The sequence below is a fragment of the Apteryx mantelli genome, chromosome 4 (genome assembly GCF_036417845.1).
Source record: "Apteryx mantelli isolate bAptMan1 chromosome 4, bAptMan1.hap1, whole genome shotgun sequence".
Classification (NCBI taxonomy): Eukaryota; Metazoa; Chordata; class Aves; order Apterygiformes; family Apterygidae; genus Apteryx; species Apteryx mantelli.
In genome coordinates this window covers 11,024,488-11,050,576 of record NC_089981.1, presented here as the reverse complement: position 1 = coordinate 11,050,576, position 26,089 = coordinate 11,024,488, and the positions used below count along the sequence as shown (strand labels likewise).

Sequence of the window (26,089 nt, the reverse complement as noted above, 5' to 3'; positions counted from 1 at the left end):
CACCTATCTCCGTGCCACCAAAGCCATGGCAGAAGCTTTGTACTGTGGAGAATTAAATAGCTGTGAAAAAAAAATACATGACAGAAACTAAACACTTCATAAGCTTAATACTAATGCTATATCTTTCTTGGTTTGTATCCACTTCTGATATAGAATTCATTATTAATAATGAAAAAATGCTGATGAATCATGTGTCTGTCTTTGTTTTCCCAGGTGTATAAGCTGTATATTGCATATTGCCATGCAACTGACCAACATGGAGAATGTAAGCAGTGTGAAGGAATTCATTCTTCTGGGCCTTTCAAAGAACCAAGGGGTGCAGAAAATGTGTTTTGTGGTGTTTTTGTTCTTCTATATTGTTATCGTGGCAGGAAATCTGCTCATCGTTGTCACTGTAGTTAGCAGTCAGAGTCTAAACTCCCCCATGTATTTCTTTCTCTGCCACCTGTCCATTGCAGATCTTTGCTTCTCTTCTGCCACAGCTCCCAAAATGATTACTGACTTCCTTGTTGAGAAGAAAACCATTTCCTTTGTGGGTTGCATGGCACAGCTATTCATGGGACATTTCTTTGGCTGCGCTGAGATCTTCATCCTCACAATGATGGCCTATGATCGCTACTTTGCCATATGCAGACCCCTGCACTACACCACCCTCATGACCAGGCGTGTGTGTGGCTGGATGGTGATGGGTTCATGGGTGGGGGGCTTTGTGCACTCCCTGGTGCAGACCCTCATAACCGTTAGCCTCCCTTTTTGTGGCCCGAACAAAATTGACCACTACTTCTGTGATGTCCATCCCCTATTACAACTGGCCTGTACCGACACCTATGTTGTGGGCATCATTGTCGTTGCCAATACTGGAATGATTACTTTGGTCTCTTTCATCATCCTGGTCACGTCCTACATTATCATTTTGTTATCCTTGAAAAGGCGAACGTCCGAAGGGAGGAACAAAGCCCTCTCCACCTGTGGGTCCCACATTACTGTGGTGATTCTCTTCCTTGGGCCATGCACATTCACCTACATACGCCCATCCAGCAATCTCTCGGAGGACAAGAGCGTAGCTGTCTTTTACACTGTCATCACGTCCATGCTGAACCCACTCATCTACACGCTGAGAAATGAGGAGGTAAAAAGTGCCATGAGAAAACTGTGGAATAGAAAAGTTTGGCGTGAAAAGGGTGAGGTGTAGAACTGTGGTAACATTTTCTCAGGAGCTGAGAAAATCAAGTCTCTCTCACTATAATTCCATTTTGGAAAATTTACTGAAAGCTCCCTTTTGAAGAAAAGCTTGGTTTTAGCTGTTGCAGTAATTAGGAAGACACCGAAAGCTCATGTTTTGATTGGAATGGCATTGTAAACTCTGTGACTAGCAGGGCTTCCCTTTATGTTGTCTTTTTGAATAGCACAGGCCCAGGACTGGGGCTTCCAAGCACTGCTGAGACACCAGCAAATATACAAATGAATGCTATCAAAAATATTAAAATGTGTTCCAGGCAGAGCATCCCATTAGTCCGAGCTCTCCCGGGTGTAAACTTTCCGTCAGACAAACTCCATCTACTCTGTAATCTACTCAGCTAGGAAACGATGGCCCAAGGTGTCTGCAAGACCTTCAAGGTCCCCTGCTGCTGGAAGCAATTGTACCAAAGGCTTCCTTCCCCTTTTCTTTGGAGTAAATGCCTTCTTAGGAGTACTGCATTGTCATATGCTGAATCCATGGGTTAGCAATTAAACTGCTGGTATTAGATGCTGGCTGGGTCATTTGCTGATGCAGGTGATATGAGGAGAAGCTTCTCCCCTTCCCATTCCAGTGCAACTCTCTGCCTTTCTGCAGTAGTTCACCTATCACTAATGCCCTCCTTCCTAGCCATCCCCTCTGCCCTTCATCTCTGCCTCAGATTTTGCATTTTACTGTTTAGACTAATAGAGGATCAAAGATCCAAGTGAAAGATAAATTGCTCACCATAGGAAATTGTCGCCACCAAAGAAAGCATTGGGGGGCAAAGAAAGCATTGGGGGGCACAATTTTATGTGTCAATGAAAAAAAAGAGTTATTCAGTAATAATTCCTGTGTGCAGGATAACTCCTAGCCCAACAGGGCACATCTACAGGCCCAAGCAAAGGAAGAAACATGTATTCCAAGGGAATAGCTGGAGCAGCTACTCCTGCAGGAGGGAAGAGAAGAAATGTGAAGATGGAAGATTAAATCATCTCAGAGCCAGTCACAGCTGCCACAGGGAGCTTAGTTGTAGCAGCTAAGGTTCTCCACAAGGCCAAAGGAGCCACGAGGAGCCACGGGACCCTGACTCCTACCTTGCCGGGAGGAAAAGAGCAAATCAGGTGCGTGAGGGAGAAAGACATCTGTGTAATGCACTCTGAAAGTAACTAAAGCACTTTCTTTTTTCTTCCTTCACTTCACGTTCCCTATAAACACTTGCTTGCACTTGTGTTGCACCTTAACATGGCTTAAGTGTGATTCAAGATAAGAAGGTGTTCCCTGCACAGGAGAGTGGCAGATCTACAGAGCAAACCGTGGGACAATGTCAGAAATGCTCTGGTTCCCTGAATGTCCTCTGCTCTATGCAGGCGGTGCATTTGCAAAATCTTGCACATGGTCAGCCATGACATTGATTTTAAATAGAAATGTTTCCAAAAGAAGCACATAGCTAATACTAAATGAAGTCCATTTATCTGGACAGCATTGGAAAGCAAGCAAGAAAGCAAGCAAACCCCCCCACAATGTGACACGGTCTAGGTGATCACGCTCCAGAGTCACCCTGTAGAGATTACTCTAATAGCTGTCCCAAATATATATTTTAGCTCCCCGTCCACTGATTCTTTCTGACAAAGAAAACTTCACATGCCTCTGCGATCTCATTGCTTCTGGTAAGCTTGTGCTTCTGCTGTGCAATTTACTTGAAATATTTCTGCCACAACTTCCCCATCTGGAGAGAGAGAGAGAGAGAGAGAGAGAGAGAGAGAGAGTTGTTCTTGCAGATGCTCTTGGAAGTTGTTTTTGCAGAATGAGAAATGGAGCTAGACATTCAGGCTGTCCGTTTCATCCTCTGTAGCTTTCCGCCCTGGCAGAGATGTGGACTGCTCTCGTGACACACAAGAAGCAGCTTGGAGCTGTGAGGTTTTGATGAAACTGCCTAAAGTGCTCTGAGGGGTCATCAGAGGAGAATAGCAGGCAAACTGTTGGAGACTAGCAAATATAAACTGTGCAAGTTTTCTGATCTTGCTTCTTTGCTTTGTTCAAGCATGACTATGAAATTATGCCTTTGAAAAGAGGCATTACTGTTGAGTGACTTTTGTGAGGTGCATTTTATGAAGTAGAAAGTACTCAAAATTTTTTACCCTTTGTTTTAATTGGTGTCTTCTTTGCTTATTTTTCAGTTATATGCCATTTCCAGAAATATCTGTCAAAAGGAAGTTTCTGGTGTTACAGAGTCAAGGAGTCAATAGGTAGCTGCAGCACTGCCTATGTACTCAATCTTAACTTTGGGATTAAGATCCCAAAGGACTTGCCAGTATTGTGGACATTGTTATGCAGCTCTTGCCGTCTATCTTTTCAGTGTAGAAACTGAACACTAGTGATACTTGCGTACTGCACTAGAGTGCAGCAAAGGTGAATACAAGGGTGTTGGTGAGTAAAGGAGATTCAGCAGCGGTGTATTTCTTACCCCAGTGGCATCACAGGTGTGTTTATGGGGGTTTCCATGCCCAGTCCAGAACTTGGCTGAGGTGTACAAAAGCCTTACTGACACATCGCTAATGCAGATTATCTCCAGTATTCACCCATGTACTGTAGGAAAGGTGGTCTGAGGAAATACAAGCCCGCTCTTTTGGAGACTGAGGTCTCAACCCAGAAACTCATGAGCAATAACTGGAACCCATCCACACAAGATGTAGCCCAGTACAGCACATATAGGACAATGACTCTCCTGCTTCAGGTTTCCTGGCATCCCTTGAACATGGTCTGATTTCACTTAGGGCGCCTTAAAGACAGTTTGTGCCTAAAGGCACATCTCTGCTAAACAGACATGAGGTAGGTGTCCACTTTACCTCCTCCAGAAGGATTTACACTGATAGTTGAAGTGACGTTAATTAGCCAGCTGCCTTGTGTCATGATGTGAATACTGATGGTTGCACAAAAATGCATGGACATTCTACCAGAGTCAGAGAGCAATAGTAAGGACTAGTTCTGTTGAATTCCTTCAGAGGGTTGCAAAAGAAGGTACGTTCACTGCTTGAGCAGAATTCCTTAGGGAATGACTAACGTGTTGAGACTCAAATGGTAACATGCACTATCCTTCTCAGCCAGTTTTTCATTTCCAAATCAACACTTCAAAAGTGGATGTTTAGGGAACCTAGTAACTAGTCTTCCTTTTTAAAAGGGGCAAAGATGAGAAATATGAATCTGGAGGATATTTCCACCAACTCCCTCAAATCAATAAACGGAGCTCGCTATTACACACTTCAGTAATACATTTTGAGTTAGATATCAACTGTCACTCCTTCAGAGAAGCATTGACTTTGAAAGGAAACTTTCCCCAAAAGGCATAAAAGGGAATACATTGATATTGAACATACCAGTGATCGACATGGATGTGTACTGATAACACTGTGTTTCTAATGCCATCACAGGTGGCTTTATTCTGTGCTTCAGGTCCTGTCTACGTGACATATATGAAGAACAAAAACAATGTGACGGAGTCTGTCTTCCAGGGACTCACACAAGATGATACATTAGCAAAAGTATGCTTCACATTCTTCTTAGTCTTCTATGCCACTGTTATTCTTGGAAACCTGCTTATCTTCATCACTATACAGAACAGTCAACAGCTGGACTCTCCCACCCCATACTTCTTCCTGAGCTGCTTGTCCTTTGTAGATATCAGTTACTCTACTGTCACAGTTCCCAAACTCATTTATGACCTTCTTGCTGAAAAGAAGACCATCCCTTTTGTGGGCTGCATAGCACAGCTCTTTGGGGTCCATCTCTTTGCCTGCACGGAGATGTTCATCCTCATAGCAATGGCGTATGATCGTTACACTGCTATATGCAAGCCGCTGAATTACACAAGCATTATGAACAAGCATGTGTGTGGCCGGTTGGTGGCAGCTTCGTGGGTGCGAGGCTGTGTGCACTCCCTGGTGCAGACCCTGCTGACCCTGCTGTTGTTATGCTCTCCTACTAGCTCCTACGAGCTTCAGAGAGTGGTGTCTGCTCACGTTTCTACACAACACACAGTCACCTTCAGACTTTCAGAATAAATTCATCCATGAACAGCTGTACTCATCATTTTAATTTTTTAAGCACCTGTTCCAAATCCTTTGGAGGTTTTATTGACTGGCAAACAATTTTCTCCATGTAACAGTCTGTTCAGTGCCTCATTTTGAGGACCTCCTTGGTCCTCAAGCTGTAGACTGTGGGGCTTACCATTGTATAAAACACAGACATCACCTGGTCTTGGTCAGGCAAGGAGCCAGAGCTCTGGGGTGTGTAGCTGGAGTGCCAAAGAATATGGCATAAACTATCAAGTGCACAGGATGCACAGGTGGAGAAGGCTTTGTGCCTTCCCTCGCTGGAGTGACACTCCAGGATGGCAGAGATGATGTAGATGTAGCAAAATGCGTACCTGCAGTATGACGAAGATGTCACCTAAGATGCAAAATGCTGCAAGGATGATCTTGTTAACCCTGATGTCAGAGCAGGAGATACCACAGATCAGGGGTACCACACCACAGAAGTGACTGGTGATGCTGGAATGGCAGAAGGACACCCAAAAGGCACAGCTGCTGTGTATCATTGAGATTAGAGACCCACAAAAGTAAGAACCAAGTCACAGCTGGATGCTGAGGCTTCAAAACATGACAGCTTTGTATAGCAGTGGTTTGCAGCTAACAGGTCTTAATGGGCCTGATCATCCTCGCCTGAGGCAGCCACTTGCACCTCCTGCCCATGGGCCCAGGAGCCCCATTTAAGCTCAACCCTGGGCCTTCAGTTTCTGTCTGAGCTACCCTGGAGGAGCACTGATCTCCAGCTCAGCTCAGCTCAGCTCAGCTCAGCGTGCACACTCCATTGCTCTGGACCCTGCCCTGTGGACTGACTTCCCAGCTTGACCCTGGAGCTATCTTGTCACTTTGGGCCTGCCCAGTAGGCACTGGACTCTCTCTGTCCCTGGTTACCCTCACCAGGCCTGATCCTGACTCTGACCCGCAGGCTGACTTCTCAGCTTGACCTCATACCTGCTTCATCACCAGGAACTCTCCTGGTCATCTGGACTCTTGGTTGAACTCGGCTACCATCTCCAGGTCTTCTCTGCCCACCTGGCTCAGGGCCAGAGGGACAGGCCCTGGCTGCAGCCTCCTGAACTTATCATTCTACACATCCTGAATAGGGAAAAGGAAGGAAAAATGGGCATTCTGTGGCATAACTCATCTCATCATGTAGCAGATGTCTAAGATACTTAGATGAACCATTCTGTAAAAACACCTGTTACTTTTTTTTCCTCCCCCTCCCTATTGAGAAGAAACTAAGATGGAAGACAGAAACGAAGGCATGCTTAAAGGTATATCTCTAGGTGAGATGAATTCCATAAGCAGGCATATGCATGTAGAGCTACTCCAGATTTATTACAAATAAACCAACTATTCCTTCACTGCCATAGTTATAACTGTGATACTAATATTTTTTTAATTCAGAAAAGGATATTAAAGTCCACTGCTTGGATTCCAACTGTTTCCAGTCAACTTGATGGCATTCTACTAGACAAATGTCTGATAGAAAACATTCTTTGATTAATTCTGCTCATTCCTGCACCAAACCAAGCTCCATTCACACTCATAACAAACTGACTGTCTGACTAGCAGGTAAATGGATGTATGAATTCCTGAGCTGACTTTTGAAGGTGTGCAGGATATACAAAGTTGCCTGTGAAGACAGAAATGGATGGTCAGCATCTTTGGGTATAATAAGATTTGGGTATAATAAGTCCAGCATAAGGCACTACACTTCCTAAAACTCTTTCTTCTGAAAAGAATATTCTGAAAAGAAGTTTCTTTAAAGCATCTAAGACTGAGCTGTTGTGAAAGGTCTGGAACTAGGTTTAATATTTTTAAATGATATGTGTGTGTCATTGTTTTGGCCACAAACTATTTCACAGCAGATAAAAGCTTGAGCAAACGTCAGCTGTTTCCAACAGCCTCTTTCTAATCAAAATGATACGCAGGTGACTTTGAACTGCATATCAAACAGTTGTCTGAGAGTGGGAATGGACAGCACTGTCAAGGAAATCCTGATGTAATGGGTTAAAAGAAAAAAAAAAAAGTGTGACAATAGTATAGTGATCTCTGCTGGGAACAGAGGCCAAGGCCTTTAGAAGCTGTAGGGATTAGCTTCTTTGTGCTTGAGGTAGGTTTGGTCATTGCTGCTTCTGTTGGGTTTAGCATGGATATCTGTCTGTTTGAATACCTGATCTAGAAGATTGGGTTTTTTCGGAAGGAGATTGTCTGCTGTAGAAACAATAGCCCTACTAAGAGCAGCATGCAGAGATGCAACCAGACTGCAGCACCCTGAAAGCCTTGTGGGATTATACAGGAAAATGCAAAATTCAGAGATGCAAGAAACTTTTCTGACTCTTCTTCTCTGCCTCATATACAGTTGTTTGAGAGTGAGTGGTCTAAGGAAAGAAGTTGTGACGGTGTGCTCCTTCCCCCTCCCCCCACTGATGTGCTCTCTCCCCCTCAACCTGACCTCCCTGTAAACAGCACGTATGTAGGGGCTAGTTGAGCACGCACCAGCTAAGACCTATCTAGTATGCAAATACGACCATGAGTCAATCATCTCCCCCCCATAAACAGGGGGCAGCCCAGAGCCCACTGAGCTCTCCTGCACAGCAGCGGGCTGCACTGCAGAACCTCCTTTTGAGTGGGAGCGCCTCTCAAGGTCACTCCTCGAGGCTGAGAGATTCCTTACCCGCCACAGATCCTCGGTAAGTGATCAACAGCATGCTGAACTTTTGTGAACTTCGCAAAACTTTCCTGAGTTATATCCCTGACTGATAGCACACCTAATTCCTTACACATAAACCGTTGACCAAGTCTGAGACTAGGACTGGATTCTGCCGCACCTAGGCTTCTCTTTGGAGGAGTTTAGAAAGCAAGGGGGTCCAGTCTGAATCTTGTGACTCAACGGGAGGGTTCCCTTTGCACTCACTCCTTTAGATATGAACCGTTGACCAAGTCTGGGACTAGGACTGGATCCAGCTGCACCTGGGCTTCTCTCCGAAGGAGTTTAGAAAGCAAGGGGGTCCAGTCTGGAGCTCGTGACTCAACGGGAGGGTCTCCATTGCACACGTATCTGACCCTGTCCTTCATGCAGTAAATAACTGAGAGAACCTTGCCAATCGAACCTCGTTAAATCGTTCTTATTTACAACTGAACTTTGTTAAGTCGCTGTCTTACTGCAGTAAACGTAGTGCTGCTTCCCTCTTACGAGGGAAGTGCATCACTCCTTTCGTGACAGAAGTCTTTTCTCAAACCTTTTGCAACTAAATCATAGGTGGAAGAGACAAAAGGGGCATGTTGTAGAATGTCATGTAGTACACCTCTGTTTTCTTCCCTGCTCTGCTGTCGGATATTAGACCAATCACTTGTAAATCCCTATGGATTTCCTATCTATGGAATGAAAGGCCAGTGACGCAAAGGACTTAGAAATTTCTTCCATTACATGCCTGCTTTCCTGTAGTTTTACTCTTGTTGTTTATTTATATCCACCATATTTAATAAATACTGTCTGTATATTAAGATAATTCTCCAAGAATGAAATGAATCACCATCTAAAGGTTCTTCTGTCTCTCTAGTTTAGAAGGAAACATCCAAATCAGAGTCAATATATTCCGCTCCTCAGGCTGACAGTGCAAACAAAATGCATAACGTAAAATACTGAAAATCTTCAGTGGCATCTAAGCACACTGCAGGGGGCTTTCAAAACATCCTGAGGATGCTATCAGCTCACAGAAAAGAATTTCTCCATCTGATAGCAGTCAGCGTGCTATATGCAACAGCTAGGTGCGTTTATGCTCAACCTCAGTGCAACAGCTCACAATGGCAAGGCAAAATTGGAGCAGTATTTTATATGATGTCATCCCCATGCTAAATCTCTTGATCCACAGCCTGAGAAACACAGGTGGAAAGGATGCCCTGATGTCAGCTGCCACTGTCCACCTATCTAGCCTGAACTTCATCAGTTTCTCTAGGAGGATGTCATGAGAGACTGCCAAAAGCCTTGTTGCAACTGAGGTAAACAAGTACCTCTCCTCTCCCCTCACCTGCCAAGCCAATCATCTCCTCAGAGCAGGCTGGCAGCTTTGTTAAGCAGAGTTTCCCCTCATAAAGCCAACCTGTCTACCTCCAGCCTATCACCTTTCTTTCATATCTCTGGAAATGATGTCCAGGATTAGTTGCTCCATCACCATCCTAGGGATTGAGGTGAGGCTGACTGGCTTGTAGTTCCCTGAATCCTCCTCCTTGCCCTTCTTGAAGGTAGCAGGGGCGTTTGCTCTCTTGCAGTCCTTGGGAATCTCTCCTGTACACTTCCTTGTTAGGTTTGAGGTCAGCCAGGAGCTCCTTGTTCATCCACATAGGCCTCTTGCTACCTTTGTTTGATTTCCTGCTTGTTGGAATGGACCACTCTTGAGCTTAGAGGAGGTGATCCTTGAATATCAGCCAGCTGTCTTGGACCCCTCTTCCCTCCAGGACCATAACATATGGAATCCTTCCCAAGCAGGCCAAATTCTCTTCTCCTCAAGCCCAGGGTACTGATCCTGCTTTTTGTCCTCTGCTCTCTCCTCACAGGATCCTCAGCTCCACCATTTTGTGGTCACTGCAGCTAAGACTGCCCCCGACTTCCACATCTCCAATCAGTCCTTCCTTGTTTGTACGTATGAGATCCAGAGTGCCTCTCCTCCTCAGCTCCTTGATCACCTCTGTTAGAAAGTTGTCATCAATGCACTCCATAAACTCCCTGGATTTCTTGTGCCCTACTCCATTGTCCAGCCAGCCAATATCAGGGTGGTTGAAGCTCATAGGACCAGGGCCTGTGGACATAAACTTTATTCCAGTTCTCTGAAGAATGCCTCACCTATTTCTTCTTCCCGAAGAGATTGCCTACAGCGGACACCCATTACATGGTCACCAGTGCTGGTCTGCCCCCCAGTCCTGACCCATGAGTTCTCAGTTGGTCCCTCACCTGTCCCCAGGGAGAGCTCCATGCATTCCAGCTGCTCATTCACATATTTCTCTTCTCTTCACACTTGAAACAGATTGCATTTTAAGCAAGAACCTAAATTTTGTCAAATTTAACTTGATGGCTTCAAGGAAGTACTTCAGCTGCTGCCTTGTACATCATACCCATTCAACTTCACCTGCAACATCTAAGTTGATTGTAGAGAGGGGCACACTATTTCTGTGCTCATCCTGCACCACAGGTGTCTGCCTCCTGACACTATAGAGAAAGAAGATTGAAATCAATATTCAGAGATATGACATCCCCACTGTTGAAGGGACCATGTCTGTACTTACCAACAGTTTGTGCCATTAGGGACAAATTCAAAAGACTCTTTTGCTCTTCCCATGAGTCTGAACAATAGTGTACTAAGCTGTCACAGCAGAAAAGTCTGGCAGGTGAGCGTTCCACAGGTCAGCTGGTGACCACTGTTCAAACAGTTTTTGCTGTTGTCCTCCTCAGAGCATCCTTCATCTCCTTGTTCCTCAGGCTGTAGATCAGGGGGTTCACCATAGGGACTATCAGTGTGTAAAACACAGACACCACTTTGTATTGATCAGCTGAGCTGCTGGACATGGGTCTTAAGTAGATAAAGAAGAGACTCCCATAGAAGAGGGTGACAGATGACAGGTGGGAGGCACAGGTGGAAAAGGTTTTCCACCTGTCTCAGGCACAGCGAATCCACAGAATGGAAATGATGACATACAGATAAGAGATGAGGATGGCTAAAACAGTGCTCAACCCTGCTACTGCAGAAAAGACCACGTGCACCATGTGAGCAAAGCGTGTATCAGAGCAGCAGAGCTTCTGCTGTACAGTGCTGTACAGATAGTCAAGTGATGATGTGCTAATACTAGCCAAACGAATGCACCTCCTGCCTGTGAGATGCTCCCTTTCTGGACCTTCTAACCTGAGACCTTACATCTGGATCCCAGTGCTGATAATCCAATCCTGTCACAATGCAACGTCTGACATTCTGCTAAACCATACATCACTAGCCATCAGCATGAAGTACGTGGTAAAGCTAACTATCTCATCAAAATGCACACGTCTAAAAGGTAGTGGTGTAGTTGTATGTGAAAGTATAAACAAGTTCAAGGAGAGCTTCACGTCATGTATCTTAGAAACCTCTTTCAGATTGGGTTGCATTGCACCTTCAAGGTGAGAGTCTCCCATGACTATGGAGAGAGCTTTGGGCTGCTGGCTCTCAGCGACACCTCTAGTTTTCACATGTGTCATTGTAGGCATGTTCTTAGTTGTACCGGGTAATTAAAAGTAGAAACATAGGGCAGTATCTGAGATATGTTCTTAGCCATATCCAATGAGGCCTTCCAATTAACCAGGTTGGTTGTGATGTTGTTAGCCCAAGACTACAAAGGTCTAGGCTTGTGAATATGATGTTACTGATCCTCAAGATGCTTGTGAACTGTATGTGCCACTATTATGTACCAAATGCAAATGCCGACTTTAAGGCCTTAGGAAAATATCAGCAATTACCAAAAGCATCCTCAGCTGTGTCTGTATTATGCTGTTCTTTTTATCAGCTTTGTCATACGGTTACCAAGGCCTAGTGAATTTTACCTAAGTAGAGAAATATTTCATAACAATAGCATTACTAGCCTCTCTCTATTCTAGATACTGAAATATTCAGTCCATATGCAATAATTGCAGTACTTGTGAAGTATTGCTCAGGAAAAAAAAGGAGGCCTTTAGCCCAGTTGCAAGTAGATGTTACATATTGCTTGTAAAAAGGGCATTCTGCCTTTGGATAAAAATCCCATTTCACAGGTAGTAATCTTCACCTACGAATACTTCAAAGTAGTTTGGAGGTACTTGGGTGGTGCAACTCCCTCGAATGTTACTATTTCATATGCCTAACTTGCAGGATATATGTAGTGCAGCGTAAACTCCTTATTCCAGATCTTACTAATCCAAATGGCTCTATCATCCAAAGCCACCTGCTACTACTCAACCTACTTATTTTGGTATGGTCACCACATGAAATTTCTAATTGAGGATGCGCACTTTAAATTACAGTTCTTCCATTTTGTTTTATGATGAAATAGTAATTAAAACAAAAAAAATCTCAGGAGTCTATTTGGAGAATACATGCATGCACTAGTTGATGATATGCTGGGCCCAGATAATCCCAGGCCTGTTGGGGGAGCAATTTAAATCAAAAGTTTTGAACACACACCTCTGAATTCAGTGAGTCCTTGGAAAAATAGTTCTTCCTTTGAGCCCTGCTTTCCAGGTCAACACCTCTCAGTGGCTTTTTTGGTCGCAGAAAACTCAGCCCTGGCCCTCTTGGCCCACCAGGAGAGTCTCTCTCCCTCTGTCACTTCAGAGGCCTCGCTCTGGCCAAGTCCTGCAGCACACTGTCCCCCTGCAACTCCCAGATGTCTCTAATCTGCATTCAGACTGCAGATTCCCTACCAAACCCCTGCCCTGCCAAAGGCACTTGCTCTCCAAAAGGCTCTCTAAAGTCAGGATGTTTGGGGCAACTGAAATCTGGAGTTTCATCTCGATCCACAGTGCAGCAACCAGGACAAGACAAATAAGCAGCCATTCCCCCTGGTGCCCAACCACACGCTTTTACATCTATACACTCAATATTATCGCAATTTCCTGGCTGTTTTTTTTTTTTTTTTTCCCCTAGATTTTGAGTCCTAGCTTTGGATCTCAAAGCAAATAGAAAGCTCGGAAGGAGAGGAAAAGTCTTTTTATGCATGCCATACTGCTGTTGAGATTTGTTTAGGCTTCTTCTTTGCACTGTGCATGCTACTGCATTGTGTAACCCTGCAGACTGGTGCTTCCACCGAGGGTCCTTAGCCTTATACCGGAGGAGCCGTCACTATGGGGTTTATGTAGGCATCAGAGGGGCAAGTGTTTGTCTGGAGAAGGGCTTTGTTCAGACCTCTCATGCCACACCAGGACTATGTTCCTGGAGTAATGCGATCAAAGCAATCTGATTTTGACTAACAGTGGGATTAATGAGCTTTGTCAGGTCTTGAGCTGTCCAACTAAGGATGCTCGTTATGAGCCCAGGCCAATTACAGACTTAGCTGCTGCCTTTAGACATGGGGCTGAGAACGATCCTTTTTTCTTTCATGGCCGTTTGTGTTTCAGACATAGAGACAAGATGCTCTGAGGTAGTTCTGTTGCAAGGGAATAATCCCTCCCTGCAGCTCACATTGCAGGTGGGCTCCATCCTCCCTGCTAGGCACCCTCAGAATGTTCTTTATTCTAAAATTAAATGAAAAACTGGCTTTCTAATGAAAACTTTGTCCCCTGTTTTCCAGGTTCTGCAAAGGAGATGGAGTAGCAAGAAGAAATCTGCAGAGTAGGAGGCCTGGGACAGCAGAAGAAGACAGGGAAACTTGTGAATTGGCCTCATCTTTGCCAGAAACCATTTCTGAGTTTACTGCCTTTGCTATGTAGACCAAATTGGTCAGTCAGCTGTGTATCATCCCAGCATAAAACAGAGTAGTTCAAAACCAGCTCAGTCCAGGCAGTTTTAAAGCTGCAGCCCCACTAGTGCAATGCAGCCAGCTCTGTTTGACCCATCATCTTTAAATGAAATAGATTAGACCGGGGTCTCTGTGGGGTTTTTGGAGATACAGCAAAAGCATTGTAGAGATCCTGCCAGTTTTCACAGGCTGCTTTTCCTTCAAGGCGGTCTCTCACTGTCCCTAGATTAGAGCAATAATCACATCTGACTGTAAGATGAGAGAGCTGCTAATTTCAAGGAGTGAAAGAACTTGAGCTTTTAATGATGCACACTGGAGCCAATTTAAACACACTCGCAAACTCACTTGCCAAGTTGCATCATTGCAATTTGTCGGGCACAAGTTTCTTAACTGTACCTACAGAGACCTTACTAAAATCATCCTAAGTCATTTCCTGGAAAGACAAACCAATTATATTAAATTGCTTGCCTTGAGTCTTTAGACACAGGCTCCTTCAAGCTGTAACCTACCTGGAATTTGCATTTGGCTTCCTTGTCAAAGTCAGAGTGATTAGTTCAAATCAATACATGTAATAATCTGCGTAGGGTTTCCTCAGAGAAAATCAAAGGAAGTCACAGACATTTCCCCTGGAGGAAAGGTAAAGCTTAAAAAAAGAAACTAGGAAATTACAGTTTCACAATTACAGATGAAGCAATTAAAAAAAAAAATCTGAAATGCCACAGTTTTGTTCTTATGGCTATGTTAGCATCCGTCAAATATTACTAGTCATCAGTTAATAAGTATCAGCCTGACGTGCCTGTTTTCCACAGTCTCTCCATTTTGCCTCACCAGCACAAAATGTCTTCTTAAAGGCATACATCTTAATGCTGAGAGAAATCAAACTGGCAACTGAGGAATCCAGTGCTGAAGTCCATCACTGCCACAGGTTATGAAACAGCTTGCCCCTTCTGGAAAAAAACAACAAAAAAAGAACTTTAATAATAAAATAATTGAAATTTGACAGTATACATAATCCAGCCCAATCTGTTCTCTCTCCTGCCACCTCTCTCAGGTTATTAGGCAGAGCAGAGGGGTTGCCTTGGGCAGCAGATTAGTAATGGCAGCAAAATTGCCAAGACCCCAGCAGAGCAGAATCCTGGAAAATTTCAGTGGGGCATAAATGGAGGTGGTCACTGAAGGAGTGGGGCAGGGAAGGAAGAACAGCCCCCTCCCCAAACTGGCAACTGTGTCCTTGTTTTTTGCTGTATCCTTAGCAGCGGGTAGTGAATTCCAGCTCTTCAGGGCTGTCCCTGCACAACTCTGTGGCCTCCTTTTGGGTTTGGCAACAAAATTCAACTGCCGAGAAGCCTGTCAGCCAACCCTTCAAGTCTGCCAGTGCAACTCTTATCCTAAACCCTACCCGACAAGCACGCCATGGTTCCATTAAGGATCCCAAATCCTATTTTCCACTGCCATGTTCCCTATGAGATCAAAGATCAAGAATACCTCCAGCCCACCTCCGCCATATGTGTCAACTCACAGACCCAAGTGAGGGCTGCTACCTACAGACTTGGAAATAGAGAGTTCAGTCCCCTGTCCTGCAAAGACCTTTGGCATCCCAGACGGTTTTCACACAATGTCAGACCATGCAGAGACTGTATTACAAAGTCTATGATATACATTCTGAAATATCTAATAATTTCTTTATTGAAATTAAATGATTCAAAATGATCAAAATGAAGCATTTTGATTGTTCTCAATTGAAATTTAGCATAATTGACCCAGAAGACATTTCAGTGTTTCAACATTGCTCTCTCATGCAAAAGGAAGATTAGAGAAGTAGGAATTCACCATTGAAGAGAAACACTATTTGCCCAAAGATGGGAGATCTTTGGAGAGCAGCCTCCACCAGGAATATCAACGACTCCCCCACTGCTTCTGACCTTCCTTCTCTTTCTGCAGGTGTGGGAGTGAGGGCAAATTTAAGATAGCATTTAAAATACCAGCAGGAAATGAGTGGCAAGGGAAAATGTCCCACGTCCCTGTAAGATGAGTTTGCAAGAGAGAGATGATGAATTATCTTCTTGAATGGCCTGTCTCCTTCCTTTACTACAAAGGCAGCTTAGACAACTAGATTAGATTTAGTCACCTAACTTTTAAATAGCTTAACTGCAGGGAGATGAATCCCATCTGCTGTATAGACATGTGGCATGTGCTCAAGATCCATGATGGGTCTGGATCTACTGCACAGCTCTGTCCAGGAGATGCATTTCACGTTCTCTGAAATATCACACTGAGCTGCACCGTGTGCTGTTCTGACTGTCTTTATGTGCACAGTAAACTATGCACATCCCAAAATCTGGGATGCATTGAGCCTAGTCAACATGACATGGAGAAAGCATGTGTGAAATTGCACGTGCATGTGTAAAAAAACAAAAACAAAAATCCTGCCCTGGAAATCCACCAGCCTTACCCTCCCAAGCCTGCAGTTCTGCCATGCCATCACACCATATTTCCATACCACAGCAATGCAGGAGGCCAGGCTCCATGATTACTCTTTCAAATGCTCATAGGTGTGAAACACTTGGGGAAAACATACGGGAAGACTTCCTTGCTGAGCTTTAGCTGTATGCAAGTGACCTATTTAAAGCTAATCAGGCTTCCTCTGTGTTCATCAGAGAGAAAGAATTTAGCATCTTCACAGAGCGCTTCTTCCTTAGGACAAGTTGAATCATCTCCAGGAGCTGCCTGTCTCTCTCCGTTGAGTCCAGAGGGGGTTTAGATGACTAGATTAGATTCAGACAAAGCTTTTACGTGCTTCCTGGTAGATGACATGAGCGTTTTCACCCGCAGTCCTCCCTAATTTCTCCCTTTTATCTCTACTGAGAGATCTCCAACCTCCTAGGCACCAGCATGAGGTCCTTCAGTAGGATGCCAGAATTTAGGTGAGAAGAACTGAATCCTAAGAGTCAGTTACTCTAACACAAACAGATAATGTAACTCCCTGTATTTCTTTGTTGGCAGATGTTGAACTTTTGACGCATTTAGTGACATAATGAATACATTCATAATGGATAATTGGCTGAAGGAGCACAGTAACTTAATTCCTGCAAGGTGGAAGTTTCACAGTTATTCAGTTCACCTCACAGAAGAAAATCCTCTTCTCTTCCCTTTACGCTGCTTCCCCAAATACTTGTGCTGCCTCCCCAGCTATAATACTGGATTGTGTCACTTCCTCCTTTACCTATGGATGTCCCCTTGTATGACTTTTCATAATTAACTTGTGCAGGAGAATTATGAGAATTATTAATTGTGTTCAATTGATCTTATTCCTTACCCATGAGATCTGGCTGATAAATCGGGTGCAAAAAAACAAGGAAGATAGAGATGCCAAGGGGAGAAGAAAGAGAGGCAGTAACAGGAGCAGCAGTGAGTTTGAGGCTGCTGAGGCTTTCTTTCCACCATGCAATTACTGTGCAGCTATTTTGTACTTCTTATTTCTTACCTTGTCCCTTAGTCTCATGGGCTAGGGAATTACTCATGCCAGGTGGAACTACTCCTCTTTTACTATAGTTATCTGGAAGTTAATGATCTAAATCCAAGGTACTTGGGCTTTCTGGAGGGTTGATAGGGACAGGCATGACCAGGGTTCACTGAATTTGCTAGGACACTTATGTCATCAGCTTCACTAGTAAAAAGTAGTAAGGGCAGGGAATGAGACGGGCATGTCCTATAATCAATGACAACAAAGACACCCTTAGAGGATGATTCCTTCTGCTTATCACACTTATCTTAAGATGGGGTGAATTGTCCTCTGAAGGTGATATTGCTTCCTTTGTCTATAGGGGGAGCCTAGAATAGATGTTGACTAGACCCCTAACCAAGGGTAGGGGAAATTAATTCACAGAAAGATTCTTCATTACAGTGCACCTGCTGAGACCCCTAATTAAGGCCTGGTGTCTTGCAGGAGATCTAATTTACAGACATTAAACTGCATCGAGAGTCCTAAATACACCAAGTACTTCAGTAACACCATTTTTCTGAAGAAAGAATTCTGAAGCAGCAAGTTGAGTGTTAGAATATCACATTTAGAATATCACATTTCATATTGAAGTTGTTTCTCAGCGTGTCACTCCACTAATGTTTCACAATGCCCAGGCTGCAGGTCAGCTGCAACATACAGGGAAAAGAATGAGCTGTTGCTCTAAAGGCAGTACTGAATTGCAGAGTTCTGCAGACATCGAAGCAAAGAACATTCATCTGGGCATTTATCTGGAGCAGGGAGGGGCTCTATTGCAAGTGTGAAGTCCTAAAGTTTTTCTATTTAGATAAATCTTCTGATTTGTTTCAGTAAGATGTCTTTGTAGTGAAGAAGGAAGCAACTCGCTATTATGAAGGTACACGAAATGTTTCACAATCACAGAATGGTTGAGGTTGGAGGGGACCTCTGGAGATCATCTAGTCCAACCCCCCTGCCCAAGCAGGGTCACCTAGAGCACATTGCACAGGATCGCTTCCAGGTGGGTTTTGAATATCTCCAGAGAAGGAGACTCCACAACCTCTCTGGGCAACCTGTTCCAATGCTCTGTCACCCTCACAGTGAAGAAGTTTTTTCCTCATGTTCAGATGGAATTGTCTGTGTTTCAGTTTGTGCCCATTGCCTCGCGTCCTGTTGCTGGGCACCACTGAAAAGAGTCTGGCTCCATCCTCTTGACACCCTCCCTTAAGATACTTGTACACGCTAATAAGATCTCCTCTCAGCCTTCTCTTCTCCAAGCTAAACAGGCCCAGCTCTCTCAGCCTTTCCTCCTAAGAGAGATGCTCCAGTCCCCTAATCATCTTTGTAGCCCTTCGCTGCACTTGCTCCAGTAGTGCCACATCCCTCTTGTACTGGGGAGCCCAGAACTGGACGCAGTACTCCAGATGTGGCCTCAGCAGGGCTGAGTAGAGGGGGAGAATCACCTCCCTCGACCTGCTGGCAACACTCTTCCTCATGCAGCCCAGGATACCATTGGCCTTCTTGGCCACAAGGGCACATTGCTGCCTCATGCTTAACTTGGTGTCCACCAGCACTCCCAGGTCCTTCTCCACAGAGCTGCTTTCCAGCAGGTCAGCCCCCAACCTGTCCTGGTGCATGGCGATATCCCTCCCTAGGTGCAGGACCCTGCACTTGCCTTTGTTGAACTTCAGGAGGTTCCTCTCTGCCCACCTCTCCAGCCTGTCCAGGTCTCTCTGAATGGCAGCACAGCCCTCTGGGGTATCCGCCACTCCTCCCAGTTTTGTATCGTCAGCAAACTTGCTGAGGGTGCACTCTGTGCCTTCATGCAGGTCATTGATGAAGAAGTTGAACAAGACTGGACCCAGTCCTGACCCCTGGGGGACACCACTAGCTACAGGCCTCCAACTAGACTCTGTGCCACTAATCACAACTCTGAGCTCTGCCATTCAGCCAGTTCTCAAGCCACCTCACTGTCCACTCATCTAACCCACACTTCCTGAGCTTGTCTATGAGGATGCTATGGGAGACAGTGTCAAAAGCCTTCCTCAAGTCAAGGGAGACAACATCCACTGCTCTCCCCTCATCTACCCAGCCAGTCATTCCATCAGAGAAGGCTATCGGATTGGTTAAGCATGATTTCCCCTTGGCGAAGCCATGATGACTACTCCTGATCACTTTCTTGTCCTCCACATGCTTGGAGATAGCCTCCAGGATGAGCTGCTCCATCACCTTTCCAGGGATGCAGGTGAGGCTGACTGGCCTGTAGTTGCCTGAGTCCTCCTTCTTGCCCTTTTTGAAGACTGGGGTGACACTGGCTTTCTTCCAGTCTTCAGGCACCTCTCCTGTTCTCCATGACCTTTCAAAGAGGATGGAGAGTGGCTTAGCAATACCATCCGCCAGCTCCCTCAGCACTCGTGGGTGCATCCCATTGGGGCCCATGGATCTGTGGGTGTCAAGTTTGCTTAAAAGATCTCTAACCTGATCCTCCTCCACCGAGGGAAAGTCTTCCTTTCTCCAGACTTTCTCTCTTGCCTCCAGGGTCTGGGGTTCCTGAGGGCTGGCCTGAGCAGTAAAGACCAAAGCAAAGGCGGCATTCAGTAACTCTGCCTTCTCTGCATCCTTCGTCACCAGGGCACCCTCCCCATTCAGCAAAAGGCCCACATTTTCCCTAGTCTTCCTCTTGCTACTGATGTCTTTGAAGAAGCCCTTCTTGCTGTCCTTGACATCTCTCGCCAGATTTAATTCCAAACGGGTCTTAGCCTTCCTCGTTGCATCCCTGCATACTCTGACAATGTTCCTATATTCCTCCCAAGTGGCCTGTCCCCCTTTCCACTTTCTGTAGACTTCCTTCTTCTGGTTGAGTTTTGCCAGGAGCTCCTTGCTCATCCATGCAGGTCTCCTGCCTCCTTTGCTTGACTTCCTACTCATAGGGATGCACCATTCTTGAGCCTGGAGGAAGTGGTGTTTGAATATTAACCAGCTCTCTTGAACACTCCTTCCTTCTAGGGCCCTCACCCATGGCATTCCTCCAAGTAGGTCCCTGAAGAGGCCAAAGTTTGCTCTCCTGAAGTCCAGGGTTGCGATCCTACTTGGTGCCCTGCTGCCTCCTCGCAGGATCCTGAACTCCACCATCTCATGGTCACTGCAGCCAAGGCTGCCCCCGACCTTCACATCTTCCACCAGTCCTTCTTTGTCTGTTAGTACGAGGTCCAGCAGCACACCTCTCCTTGTTGGCTCCTCCACCACCTGTGTCAAGAAGTTGTCACCAATGCTCTGCAGGAACCTCCAGGACTGTTTGTGCCTAGCTGTGTTGTCTTTCCAGCAGATATCGGGGTGGTTGAAGTCCCCCATGAGAACCAGGGCCTGGGATTGTGAGGCTACTTCCAGCTGTCTGTAGAAGGCCTCATCGACTTCCTCTTCCTGATCAGGCGGCCTGTAGTAAACACCCACAGCAGTGTCACCCATGCTAGCCTGCCCTTTGATCCTTACCCATAAGCTCTCGACTCGCTCTTCATCCACCCTTAGGCACAGCTCAATACATTCCAGTTGCTCTCTCACATAAAGAGCAACTCCACCACCTCGCTTTCCTGGCCTGTCTTTCCTAAAAAGCACGTAGCCATCCATGACAGCATTCCAGTCATGCGAGCTATCCCACTAGTTCAAAGAACTAACAGGGGTCAAAGCTTCTCTTTTTTGTTTGTTTTAATTCTATGGAGTAACAGTACTCCTGAAGCCATTTCATGTCAGTTAACAAGGTTTGGAGAAGCCCTTTGACAGTTGATTATAATATTGCTTTAGCAGAGATTTCACTAGAAACCATGAGACCTCTCTGCTGTCCTCCTTCTATATCCACTTGTTCTTTCAGCTCCACTGACTGCATTTCCTGGATCTCCGTGGTTGTAGTGGGATCCTAGGCACCTGGCACACCTACACTGTGAGGACCCAAAGTCCGGTGACCTAAATCCTACCCTTAGCTTTTACCAACACTAAAGATAAATCCTTCCCACCCTAAATACTTTACATTTATTTTATCTCTAAATGACGTTTTCTTGAACAATACGAGAGAAGAGAAAATGACCATAACTAGTAGAAGTGTTGCTGTGTCTTGTGATAGTCTCAGGGGGGACTTGTAGGTTTAGGTAATACCTCTGCATCTTGCTGGAGCTCACACAAATGCAGTTCACAGGAAAGCCTTGCTCTTGTGTGGACCAAGGCAGCCGTAAGAAGCTGTGACCAACAGCCAGGTGTTTACCCAAGCACAAATGTCTGATGAGGTCAGGAGCATGGCACGGGAGGAGCACTTGAGGCCTGGAGTTTATTAAGCACAGGATGGACTGAGGCCGATATGGTAAAGGTGGAACATGAAGAGCCATCTTGGGACCCAGATCAAACATGTTACAGGGTGGAATTGGGTAACGGGGATGCTATAAATTGTTTGCATGACAAAAGATCCACTTGGGCAGGCCAGCTGCAAGGGAATATGCCAAGCATGCTAAATCCTCATATGTAGTTCATTGAATCACATAGGGACTGGTCCTGCTCCCTCTGAAATCACTGCAGGACATGTTATTCCCTTGCCAAAGAGCAAGTGCAGCTGTGTAGTACCAGACTAGCACGGCTGGAGTTAGCTCTTCTCAAATAACCTTGGCTTTTTGTTTGTCCTTTTTCAGCCCACACTGAAGCTTTCAGCAAAGATTTTTCCTGTGTCTTACATAAAAAAGTATTTCCCTGGTCCAGTCACCATTTCCTTTTCCTTTTGTTTTCCCTTTATTTCTTTTCATTATGATTTGCCTTATATTTAGGGTTCTCTTTGACAGTAGTTTTAATAGTATTCCCTCCACGACACATTATATGATGAGTGTTCTTGGTTCTTCTCATATCCCTTTTCTTTGTCAGGAACATCCCACAAAATGGGTGATGCATGTGTTGCTACTCTAATGCAAACCACAGCTATAACGGAAATGCATCCTAAGGCAGCTCCAGAAAATGCAAAATGGACTGAGAAAATCAGATGGATTTTCAGATGGAGAAAATATATTACCAAATATGCATGAGATCCATGAAGAGCAGAGAACAACAACAACAGCAACAACAAATCTCACTATTAAGTGGGTGCTAATATTCATCTAATTACTAGGACAGAAACAATCTATACAAAATAGGAATCTCTGTCAGCTAAAAACGTTTTTTTTTTTTTTGCCCTGTTTGTCTTCTGAACTTTCTTTCCATGAGTCATTTCCTCTACACAGAGAGGATTAGAAGTCAAGAGCATGGCTGAATGCTGAATAGCAACTGAGATTTGGGGAAGGGAAGAAGAGGAACAGGATTCTGGATGTTGGATCAGAAGGTTTTCTTAGAAAAGCAAACTGTAGATTTGAAGAGACAGCAGCTCTTTAACGTTTTAAATTCCCTAATTTTGTCTGGGTTTCTCGAGGTGGAGGCTAAGGCATAGGTGAATGCAGGACTTATGAAAATCTGTTCTTTTTGATGATATTTGTCAGAAAGCATATTTAGGTTTGAGATTGTGATTCTTGATTGAAACATGCTGCTGGTTCTGCTGATGCTTAGCTCTAGATGGCTTTGACTATCTTAAACATCAGCGCAGAGAGAGGTGTGCAGACATGACTCATTGCTGTGCAGGGAAGCTCTTTGATGGTGATCTACCTGTCTTTTTCTGGAAGAGTAGGATTGTACATTGCTCTTCCCAGAGACCTGTAAACATACACAGTAAAGTAAAATGATGCCTGTGATTTCTTCTCAAGCTATTTCCTTCCTGTGAGCTGGGAGTCCACTGAAAGAGACAATTTTGGACACCTCAGAAATCTGGTTTAAAAATCTCACTTCTCTGTCCAAGTTAAGGACAGTGCAACATTGATACGTGTAAAAACTGTGATCTTCACATATCTGATGATACTTAATAATCAGAAACAAGAGATAAACCTTGAGCTTCAGCCTCTGCAGCAACAGAAAGATGACAACTAGCAGGACCAAAGGGCTACATTTTCCTGAGACTTGTAAAATCCTTCTTTAGGGTGCCATAGATGATCACAGGGACACAATCTTTGCTAGAGTTATGCACAGCTTTAAGGAGAGGAAGTCGGGGGAAATAACAGCCCTAACAGGCTTGCAGTGAAATGCAAAGGGAATCCGCAAGACCTCTTTCCATCCCCCTTTGACTGTAAACCTTATGCAGAGGCAGGAACCTCTCACCTGTCTGAGATTAATTCTGTCACTTTCAGCTCAATAAAGATTTCAACTCCTTCTGCCAACTGAGGGACAGCATTTGTAAACTCAGCCAGAAGGGATGAAACATCTAGTAGCGCTAGAACACCTATCCTTAGAGCTAGCTTAGTTGAATTGATAAAAGGATTCCAAAGCCTTTCCCAAGTTTCTCATCTCCCAGAAATGATTGGTCGTTTATTCTCAAAATCACATTGATGGCAGACATGTAGTTGGTAAGTCACCATCTTATTTCAGCATTCTTTTAAGTGAAAGAACACTGCAGCTTGATTAACTTTCAAATTATGTCCATTGTCCTTAAAATAACTACCAGTTCACTCAGTTGCCTCAAGTGGATTGCTGATATGTGGAGATGAAAAGCAGGAACAAGTTCTTGTTACTTCACAATGGTAGCAATTTTAGAAGTCAATCTTTTCTGCATTTCTGTAGTTTTTTCATGTTTCCAGGCAGAAGGGGAAAAAGGAGGTAGTAGTGAGTGACAGAAGAGGGAGATTTAACAGAAGAGGGTCAGTTACTTTCCCTAGTGTTTGGGGGGCAAAAACACGGGTGTCTCTTCTCCAAGATTTCCTTTGCAGAACTTCAGGTTCTGTGTGTTGCACTGGAAGAGGCTACTCCTTTCAAATACTGAAGACGTAGCAGAAATGGCCATAAATTCAAATCACATTTCTTTTCCCCTCTTGAATATCTCTGAAAGCTTTTTCTCATCTTGACGGACCGGTGGTTTTCCTACATGAGCAAACGTTCCTAAAAGAACAGAGAACTGCAGTTCTGTGCCACGCACTCCTCAGGCAGGAGTCCTGTTTGTGCTTGGAACTTGCAAGTTAAAAGTCAGGGTTCCTCCAGCTTTCAGCAGCAGAGGAACACAGTCTTTCAAGATAGAAGTTGCAGATACAACCAGTTAAAAGTCCACCTAAAATCACTTCTAACAATTAAGTACCTTTCTGAATCTCACCCTTGGAAGCGGATCAAATCTTCCTTGGAAGTCCTACTCTTTGTACCAAGGTTTTGATAAATTCTCCCCAAACAAAGTTCTCTTTCTAACAAGTCTGCTGAAGTTTCTCTGATATCACCTAAAACTCTCCTCAGAGCATCCTTCACCTCCTTATTCCTTAGGCTGTAGCTGGTAAGATTCAGCACTGGAGCCACCACTGTAGAGAACAGAGAGGCCCATTTATCTCAGTCCAATGAGTAGCTGGATGTTGGGCTACCGCACATAAAAACGGTGCTCCCATAAAACAAGAAGAGAGCTCTCAGATGGGAAGCAGAGGTGGAGAAGGCTTTGCATCTGCCCTTGGAGGAGTGGATCCTCAGGGTGGTGGAGATGAGGTAGATGGAGGAGATGAGAATTGCCAGAGATGTGAAGGTGCCTCGAAACACACCAAAAATGTGAAGTACCATCTCTTTGCTATAGGTGTCAGAGCACGAAAGCTGGATCCTAGGGGGATGTCACAGAAATAATGACCGATAACACCAAAGTCACAGAAAGAGAATGTGAAGGTGGAGATAGTTTGCACAAGTGCATGGACAAAGCCAAAGAAAGAGGAGATGATTACCATCTGTGTACAGGCTTTTGAGGACATGACAGTTGCATGAAGGAGAGGGTTACACAGAGCCACATGCAGTCATATGCCATTACTGCCAGCAGGAGACACACAGCACTAGCCATGAGGAGACAAGTGAATAGCTGTGCCACACAGGCACTGACTGAAGTGGCTCTCCTCACTGCTGAAGAGTTCACCAGCAACCTTGGGAGCTAGCTGAGGAGTAACAGAAATCCACAGAAGCCAAGTTACTGAGGGAAAGGTACACAGTGTGTGAAGCCGGGGGATCAACCTTCATCTACATGATCCTTCCAAGATTCCCTATTAATGTGCTTAAAAAAAAGCGGGTTACCTTCACCTCTTGGCTTTCTGTTAGTCCAGAGAGGATAAACTCAATGGCCACACAGTGATTCCTCTCAGGCATGTTTCTAGCACACTCATATCATCTCCCAACAAGAAACTGAATCAATGCCTGGAAGTAATGGGAAACAGGCAACACACAATTGATTGTCTCAGTAGCCACAAGGAAGTACGGCGCATTTTCCTCATAGCTTCTGACTAGACTTCTTTAATTACGCATTGAAATGATTTGTGATACAAGGGAGTACTGTTCCTATTTTTCAGGTGAGATAAGAAAGCGCAGAAAGATAAAATAATTTATTCAAAAGGCAGCAGCAGCACTGTGAAACACCAGTCCTAGTCTGGCACTACAATGGTTTTTGTGTGCCCTCTTTCTCCTTTTTTAAGGAAAAAAGTCTGCTTTTCTTGAGGACATCTATGGAGCACTCTTCTCCCCTCACTCGTGGCCACGGTTGGGTGTACAGTATCATCCAAATGGCCCACTCCAAGGGCAATGGCCCGCTTGTTCCTGAAGATACATGGTCTTGACACTAGTTCAGACATCATTCTTTCTGTATTGCAATCAGCAATACATTTTTTGCCTATTAGCTAACTCCCCCGGGCATTGGTAGCAGGGTAGTTAGAGCTCAGTATCGGCCACAAAGTCCATTAACAGGGCAAAGCAGCCCCTGTTCAGCCTTGCTGAAATAGGAATATAATGGTTAGGCTG

The 26,089-nt window shown here is 44.8% G+C and overlaps 1 protein-coding gene across 1 annotated transcript; it reads left to right on the top strand.

Moving 5' to 3' along the window:
• Positions 1-256: 256 nt before the first annotated feature.
• On the top strand, positions 257-1,180 carry LOC136991918 (olfactory receptor 4S2-like; the record flags this gene model as incomplete). The annotated part of the gene is made up of 1 exon (XM_067295413.1): positions 257-1,180. A coding segment is annotated over exon 1 (924 nt), but the record flags the coding sequence as incomplete, so codon positions are not given.
• Positions 1,181-26,089: the final 24,909 nt, after the last annotated feature.